Source organism: Cyanistes caeruleus, chromosome 6 (genome assembly GCF_971803275.1).
Source record: "Cyanistes caeruleus chromosome 6, bCyaCae1.hap1.1, whole genome shotgun sequence".
NCBI classification, from domain to species: domain Eukaryota; kingdom Metazoa; phylum Chordata; class Aves; order Passeriformes; family Paridae; genus Cyanistes; species Cyanistes caeruleus.
Window position 1 is genome coordinate 5115348 of NC_141706.1, and position 9410 is coordinate 5124757.

The 9410-nt window shown below is 35.8% G+C and overlaps 1 protein-coding gene across 1 annotated transcript in view; it reads right to left on the reverse strand.

Moving 5' to 3' along the window:
* The window catches only part of ANO3 (anoctamin 3), a 153656-nt gene extending 147024 nt beyond the window's left edge, over window positions 1-6632 (reverse strand). The window contains exon 1 of the mRNA XM_086891994.1: window positions 6042-6632. Coding sequence (XP_086748120.1) covers window positions 6042-6195 — 154 coding nt within the window. The 5' untranslated portion in view covers window positions 6196-6632. The remainder of the gene's footprint in view (window positions 1-6041) is intronic.
* Window positions 6633-9410: the final 2778 nt, after the last annotated feature.

Consider the following 9410-nt stretch of genomic DNA (forward strand, 5'->3'; position numbering starts at 1 on the left):
GGTGTTTTTCTTGTGGGTTTTTTTTTGAGTCAAAATCAGAACCTTTAGAATATAAAAGGCAAAGGGTGACCACAATAAGATGAGAAAAAGCTTAAATGTGGTCTGACTCAAGTTGTTTTAGTGATTTCATTAATTTCTGATACTTAGCTCTTTCTCAGTGCCTAGGCAGGGAAAGTAAAAATCAGTTTTATTCATGGTTCCAGTGCCATGCCCACTATGACTGGCCTGTTATTCCTTATTAGATCAGGAAAAGAATGTGAGAAAAACAAATTTAAAGAAAAGAACAGTTAATGCACCTACCAAAAGAAGACTTTGCTAACAAGAGAATTTATTTTCTAAAAGGAAGTACCAGAAAAAAACAAAAAATCAAGATATTCAAGAAGGCACTGTAGAAATTAGCATGAATTTCAGTATTTGGGTGGGACTGAAGCAGTTTATCTTCAACATACATCATTATGGGCCTTTGAATCAAATTCATTAAACAATTTACTACCTTTCTTGTTAAAAACACCTTAAAATAGTTAATATTAGCATCTGACTACAACCTGAGTTTACAGAAAGCCATTTCAAAACAGAAGTATAGCAGCAGAAGTGCTTTCTATTTTATTTTCACACATGAAAGAATACATAAATTTTAGAAATAATAACCCTAATTAGTCAAATCTTCAAAACAGAAGCCTGAGGCTACTTGATTTCAAAAGCTGTACAGCCAGATAGTTTTGACATTCTTGTACTGCCACAAGAGGTCGATGTAGTTGTATCTTAGTGACTTCAACCTGCCCTCCCTCTCCCTCCACAAAGGAGGAGCACAAAAATGAGAGAGATCTAAATGATTACAAACACCTTTGTGTATAGATACAGAATTCCTCAGGATACCATTCCAAATTTATTATTTTACCAGCAAAACAGCACATTTTGGGACTGAGACTAACAGGCAGCCAAATCCTTTTTCACCATTTAGTTTTGGAAAAAGACACTTGCGTCTTCCAGAACCACTCAGAACTTTCTATTTATAACATTCAGCTGCCTGCACAGATAACTCCACATAATTCCATCTCTCCTGTGATTTCCTTTCTAAATGTTACCAAACTTGTGTTTTCAGGAAGTTTTCTTCTTTGTTTTTTTGGTTTGGTTTTTAAAATCAGATTAACATAGATAATATCACAATGCTGATATAAATACCACAAGGGTTTAGAAAGTCTGCCAGAGTTTCTATACATTTTTGGTGGTGTAATAATGAAACAACCCACATTTGGGGTTTGTAACACTGCAAACAGTAACATATACAATGTACTAAATGACATCATTTGTTTCCTGACTGCATATCTTCTAGACATAGCCATTAGAATTTACAGTTAGTTCAGTGTTAAAGCATTAAATACAACTTTATTCTGTATCAGGATAAGAGCTTCTTTTACTTACCAAACTTATTGATTCATGGCCATCAGTCCATTCTACTTACAATGCTCACAGGCTTCAGACTTGGCTTTTTAAAACATTCCATATAGACACATAACTCAAGACTTAACTTTTAAGAAACCTGAAATTCCTCTGTGTCCCCCCCATCTACACTGAGTCATTTTGCATCTTCTAATACGCCATAACTGATAATAAATTATCAATTTATGCTCGTTATTCAACTGAAAAAGATTTAAGCATGCAGACGCACTTCTAACAGATAAGATACAAGTATTTCACTGCTGTATTCAGGTTTTGCAAGACACACTGTACTGCAGGAAGAGTGCTCAGAGTTCACTCTTGCTTCCATCTTTTCACTGTTGTTACCAAGCCTGCACTCATCTCTTTTGCAAGTATTGACCTCACATTTCAAATCAAGGGAAGTTTGGTCTGTGAGGTCAGCATATCCTTTCCAGACTTCTGTTGCTACTGAGATAGCTTGGGAAATAAAATACACTATTACATATCATTAGTGTCTTTTCTTGGATTTTGGTGAACAACCCCATTCTCCATGAAAGTAAATGGCCCATTAAATGGAGGAAGTGCACAGAAGAGAAATGATGCCTCTGGGAGGAGCTGGATTTTTATATTCAGTTTAGTTTCCATTTATCCATTTATCCAAGAAGTCATAACTCCTGGGACAGAAGTGAATGCCTCAGTATGTTAGGCCTCTCTGCTAACTCTGAATTATTCTTTAGATACACGGTCATTTTTTTTGTATTATTAATTAAATTTTAGTTCAGAGGGCAGTGCCAAAGAGCTATAGATCTTCCAGCTGTAGCTCAGGGTTCATCTTTAGGCACAGCAGCAAAAAGACTGGCTCTTGCCAGCACTGAAGACCAAGGACATTCTATATAAATTTGCACCCCAGTCTCCATTCCTGTATGAATATTCTCTTCTTCCCCTTTTCTCTTCACCTGCATTCACCATAGAAGATGCCCCCAAAAAAACTCCTCAGTGAAAGAACCGCATTGAAGGTAAAAACAAGTAGGTGTTTTTCTAGCCTTGTATCATTCCACTAGAAGTCACAGAGTCAAACACATGTGGTTTCATGCATTTCTAATTTCAGGACAATTCGAGTGCTGTACTCTGGCTTGGCCAATAAAGATTGCAGGTCAAGTGTTTTCAGTCTCTTCCAGACTAGCAAGAGATGGAAATGCAAATATCAGGGATAATAAGGTTTAAATCTGCACAAATATTTACATCTGCAATATTCAGATAAGCTTTGCTGGCTATGAGAAGTCTGAAGAGCAAACAGACCAGCTCTTGGAGGAAATTCTACTCTTGCAGTACAACAGAGAAATGGTTCTGTATTTCTCTGTTAGGAGCAGCCTGTTTTCCATGGGTGATGGCAAACTGCTGTGGCTGTGACACCTGCATTCATCCTATATATTGTATTAAAAATTCTTTGCAGAGGAACAACCTTAAAAATCAAGATAAGCATGATTTTTTTAAAGATTGCTTGACATCCCTAAAGTGTCAGTCCATACCAATCCAACATTATCTGTTGTGTCTGAAGTGTCACTGCTGCACTCAAACCAGGTAATCCCAGCTCCATGGAAGCCATCAACAGTTTCTAATCTGTTCCTGGGGCATTCATCAACTGCTTTTGGTTATTCATTTAATTTCTTGAACCAATGTCTCAATATGTTTCTGCAACTGATAAACCCCTAAAGATTTCAATAAGGCTCTAAATGGAAAAAAAAAATCTGTACTCTGTACTCAGAACTTACCAATACTTCTGTTCTTATTCTAGTGTTATTAATCTGCAGTATATTTTGATGTATCTGCAATGTATTTTGATGTGTGTGAAGATCCCCAAAAAATAGACCTCAGGATTGGTACTTGCATCAGAATTGAAAATAAAACAAAATAAAAATATGGTTAATATTTTTCTGTCCCAACAACATTTCTTGAACATCAGAGTGTATTTCAGGATGCCACTTTACTTTGTCAGTGTTCACTTTTTGTAGGTCTTATGTTTAAAAGTAGCAACACATCAGTACTACAAGGAAAGCTTTTCTTAAGTGAAATATCTCTATATTGAATTCTCTGCTTTGTATACCAAAAGAATTATATAACAAGCACTGCATAAAAAAAAATGAAAAATAAGGCTCTCAGAAGAAACAATACTGTGAGCAGCAAATTGAACAGAAGAACAAGGAAGTTACTGCTTTTCTGTAGGTTAACACTGAGTACTTTATGTTTTCATAGCTCAAACTCCTTTTCTTATCATTTGTTGGTGATATGAACAATTTTATGTGAGTCCTTTAAAAATTCTTTTCAAAAAAACCAGTTGGAAATCTAAAGTTCATTGACACTAAATATAAGACTCCCAAGGCTGCAGCTGTGGAGGTGGAGTCCCTTGGGGAAGGGAAGCCAACATTAGCAAACTTCAGGGCAGCACCCAGATTTAGGATGCTGATTTCCCTGGATGTTTACAAATTACCATTTGAAAACAAACAAAAAAAAAAACCAAAAAAACAAATCCAACCCAAACCTAAATTCTAAGAGAAAAATTTCTGTTAATTTCCATAGCTTGAAATATTCTTCTGCCTGACAAACAGCACTGTTGGTAAACAGTCTACACAAAGAATTATTGTCCATAATTGTAGTATAACCCAGAGCTGTTTATTTTTATCAATAACCAAGGCTAAGCAAGTAGAAGTTCCTTTTAGGAAAAGACATGTGGAAGCCAAATAGGATTTGTTTACACTTCTCCATTCAGACTTCAATCAACACTGCACCAGAAACCACAAAGGGCTTCCCTAAAGACTGGTAAAATAAAAATATCAAGGAAAATTTTAGAAGTCCAAAAAATAAGATGGTATTTCCTTTAGGTAATCATTCATAACACCCCAAAACACTAAGACAAAGCATCAGTATTTATTTGATTCTGCTCATGAAGATAAACAAAGAAAATCTCCAAACTCTGACAAGGTCAGAGATGTTTGTTAGCACTGTTTCTACTTCAGGAATATTAAATAAGTGTTTGCAACACATAGTAGCAAGACAAAATCCTTTTTAAAAGAAAATAAGATTTTTTTTCTGAATGGAAGAATCAAACAAGGGAGTGTGGTTTATTTTTATTCATGCAGAATTCTGAGCAACAGTATATTGCTTATGCTGGAAGTTCATTTAATTCTTTATCAACAAGTTAAGCTCAACAGGTTAGTTTGTCATTTAAGGAAAATAGCTGAGTAAATCACTTAGCACATGCACAAGTTCTTGAGTGAACTCTAGGGGTAGGAGAAGTATTTTAAAAAATTATGAAATAGGATCCCAGGGTAACAGACAGACCCCAAATTCCTGACCTTACAAACCCTGATGACATACAAGAGAAAATTTCACAAGTGCATCTACTATGAAAATTCTGTTTCACAAAAGTTACTGAAGGCTTCAGAGAAAGAGAAATTAGAAAATTTCTATTAGGGAAAGCAAAAGCCACCTGTTTTTATTACAAAAGAAAGATCCCAACCATTTGACCATTTTAATGTGCAAGAACTGAATTTATAATCTATAGAAATATAGAAATATAGAATATAGCATATAGAATATAGAATATAGAATATAGAATATAGAATATAGAATATAGAATATAGAATGTAGAATATAGAATATAGAATATAGAATATAGAATATAGAATATAGAATATGTTCCAAACATTATTACCATTTGATTCATATATTCAGCTACTTCAGCCAGTCTGAAAGGTGCAGACTTCCCCTGCACTTCAGTTGTCCTGTCCCAGGATATAGAGTATCAATTACATTCAGATATTCTCCACTTGCCAAGTCTGTGTTTTGTTCTGGGCAAGTGAAATCATGATGAAAATCAAATTATTCTTTGGGAGTTGTGAAAGCCATAATACTTATGTAGTCCAAAAGAAATCAGAGTAGCCATTCTCAGAAGCTGTTTCCTAGGTGAAGAACTACCCAATGCTTAAGAAGACTTGTGGGGATTAACTGGGATTCCATTAATTAACTGCAGATATGTCCCCTTGGTTATATTAGACAATTCAAGGCAGCTACAGTCTGTATTTTTCATGCCTGTGAATTTTTGGAAAAATTCAAATTTCAAAATGCTCACAAAAATTGACATTTTTGTGGATCTATTCCATGTATACACAACACCTGCCCAATATAAAAACAGGCAATATGCATTTCCCTCTTTACATATGACAAAAACCCAGAAGAAAACCAGTCAAGGAGCCACAGTGACAGGCACTAGAGAGCACAGCTTATAGACACACTTTGCAAAGTCTCCTGTCAGAGCAGCAGCTCAGGCTGCTCTAATTTACACAAAAATGATATCATCTCCTATGGAAAGCTCATCTTCCTGCAATGCCAAGGTAACAGCCTCTTGTTGCCCACGCCATGTGCTAGAGGATTCAGGAGACACAGATTCTTTTTAAGCAATAACTTCTACCCTCTATCTGAACTAAAAATTAATCCCTATAATGCTTGCATGACAGCAACAATTCCTATGTTTTCCTTGCTGGGTTTTACAGTTTCATTGCCACATGTTACATGAGGAAGTAGACAGAGATTTGAGGAAATAAGTTATATAAATACATGCTTACCAGCTGGTGCAGAACACGAGCAGTGAAGTTGAAAGCCGTGATAATCAGCACATGATTGACTGAATTTGCTTTGCTTAAAATCTGGCTTGGAATCCCTTTTGCTTTCAGTCTCATCTGACGAAATCTTATCCAATTCAATTACAACAGCTGACATTTCGATAGTTTTAGTAGAGATCAGATTAAAAACAAAACTGAATAAAAAGAGAAGCAAGTTTTAATTCAGCTTGCCCAAATTTGCAGTCTGAAAATAACTTCCTATCAGAAATTAAAAAACAAACAACAGACTGTAAGAGTGCAGAACGTTCAGGTTCTGTTGTTGTTGCTGTTATATCAATGACAGAGAAACTTTATTTCCATGAAGCTGTTCTTCCATCTCCGAAGGATCTGACAAATATCTCAGCTCGCCTCTAAAATAGAAAACTACTTTCAAAAGTTCTTCTGTCCTTGCAGTAGCAACCACATTATGACATTTCTGAATAACTGCCAGAAAAATAGCAAGGATAAGCAGAGACATTTGTATGCCTGATAAATTGTGGACTTCCTGACTTAAATTAAGAGTCTAACTCCCATTTTGTTCCCCAGCTGGGAGGGGCTAATATCGATGGGAGAGAGTGCATCCCAACCCATCCTGGCATCTGTGCCTTGTTACCTGTACCACAATTATGTTTCCTTAGTGAACACTCAAGTCATTGTATGGGATGTGTGTAGGAGGATGAATTACCAAAAGCTATGTAATTCATTGAAAATGAGTAAGAAATGCTTCACAGATTTTTCTGCTTATTATTTTAGAGCACTGAGTATAAAAAATGTGTCTTTCTAAGAAAATATTAAGTAAGAGTAATGTTAGGGAAAGTGGTTTAATCTTTCAAGCTTTTTCTTTTTTTTTTTTTTTTTGTTCCCTCAAATGCAACTAGATCTCAACAGAATTCAAGACATGAAAATGATCCATCTCTTTCTAACCTCTCTCAGCAAACCTCTGAGCACTCTCACAGTGACTCCCACTCTCCAGTGGGAGTCACCCACTTGGAGATGCTGGGAAGCCTGCAGAGCAACCAGGCAGGAGCAAGGAGATGCTCCAGGGGAGGGCATGTTGCATTAAGAGGCTTGGAAGCACACTGCCAACCCATAAATTCCTAAAGAATAACAGGGGACATAAAGCATGAATTAATTACTGAAGCAGGCAATACGAGAAAAATTGCCAAACCTGAGCTATAGAAAGGGTGATGTGCAATTTGCCAGCTATTAGTTTGCTATCCCTTTCTAATTTTCTCTTTACACAGTGAGACAAAGAAGAAAATAATGCAAAGAAAAACAAAATATCTATGTAGCCATGCAGCTTTTACTAAACATCCCCTTGGCAAAAGTACAACAAATCCAAAAATCCTAAACTCAACTTGAAAAACATGGAAACATCAAGTTTAAACATAAGTCAGGTTTTAAACTGATGGTGGTATCCTCAATAATCTCAATGCAAGCAGGGAGCAGGTGGAGGTTCCCTGTGCTTGCAGTAGAAACTCATCCTCAAACAGGACCCAGTTGTATTTAAAAATAAATTAATTGATCTATTTGCCAGTGGGATACTTATTTAAATATTTAGGTTGAGGGAATTTCTATGAGATAATATCTAGATGGGATATGATTTCATCTAGGAACCCAACTGAGGTAAAAAAGCTAATACTAATAAATACAGAAAGAGGGAAATGGGACTGTAAAAATCAGTCAGAGGGGAAGCTTTCCAAGGAGACCAGAAATATGTGACAGTTTTGCTTTCATTTCACTTCAATTAATGCACATCAGGGGCAGGAAAAGCTTGATGCTGAACAAAACTTTAGAAAGGGTTATATAACAGGAAAAACAAACAAGTGTGGTTTCTGGAAGGCAAACCCAGGATGGCTTACACCAAGAAAGGGAAAAGACAAAATATTCAGACAAAAAAAAGTGTTGTTGTTTGTTTTTTTTTATAATAGCCTTCCATTCCAGTTCCTCTTAAATATGTAAAGTCTACTTATGTAGTAATGCACCTGGACAGCTTGGGCCATGATGTGCTCCAGCCAAATAGTATTTAGAGTTTATTTTCAGACCCTCTGGAATTTCTCAAGGTTGCTGAGACATAAGCTATTCAAAAAAATAGGAAAGAAGAGGCTGAAAAACAAGAAAACAGGACCACAGGAGCCAGGTGACAGAGAGGGGTTGAACACCTGGGCTGTGACCAGTCCTGTGCCCCGAGGGGAGTGTGCAGAGCCTGTGGACAGGACAGGGGCACCAAGGAAAAGATGAGTGATCGTGTGAACAGCAGGTTTGGAATGTATAAATGTGTAATGTAAACAATAAATGGCTTCTGTGAAATCATACTGGTTCATTGTCCAGAGGTCCTGAGCTCGGGACAACTCATACTTCTGTCATTTATGCTGGCTGAAGTAATCTTACTTTGTCTTCTGAGAGAAACTTCCCCAAATGAAAGAGCTGGCTGCTAAATTTTTCAGAAATTTTACCAGAGGTAAACATGACTATAGATCTTTCTCTCACACAAAAGCAACCCAGAGGTTCAAGAACCAACTTTACCCATCCACTTTCATCTTGCACAGATAATCTAGCCTGGGAGCAGCTGAAACCCCATTTCCTTTGTCATATTTGCTTTTCATTCTATGCTCTTTTTCCTCTTCTCAAATGGATGTCAAAAACTTATTTGCTGTTTTAATTTTTTTTTGTCAAGTAATTTTCAGTGGTTCTGTTTCTTCCTCCCTGTGCTATCCAAGACTTGTCACTTTAGGCAAGAAATCTGAACAATAAAAAAATATTGGTTTTACAAATATAGATATCAATTCCGCTTATAGAAATAGAATGTAAAAATATTTTAAGTATCATTTAAGTAATTTTCAGGGAAAGAAAAAAAAGAGAAGGAAAGAAGGAAAGAAGGAAAGAAGGAAAGAAAGAAGGAAGAAAGAAGGAAAGAAAGAAGGAAAGAAGAAAGAAAGAAAGAAGGAAAGAAGGAAAGAAAGAAAGAAGGAAAGAAAGAAAGAAAGAAAGAAAGAAAGAAAGAAAGAAAAGAAAGAAAGAAAGAAAGAAAGAAGAAAGAAAGAAAGAAAGAAAGAAAGAAAGAAAGAAAGAAAGAAAGAAAGAAAGAAAGAAAGAAAGAAAGAAAGAAAGAAAGAAAGAAAGAAAGAAAGAAAGAAAGAAAGAAAGAAAGAAAGAAAGAAAGAAAGAAAGAAAGAAAAGAAAGAAAGAAAGAAAGAAAGAAGAAAGAAAGAAAGAAAGAAAGAAAGAAAGAAGAAAGAAAGAAAGAAAGAAAGAAAGAAAGAAAGAAGGAAAGAAGGAAAGAAGGAAAGAAAGGAAGGAAAGAAAGAAAGAAAGGAAAGAAAGAAGGAAAAC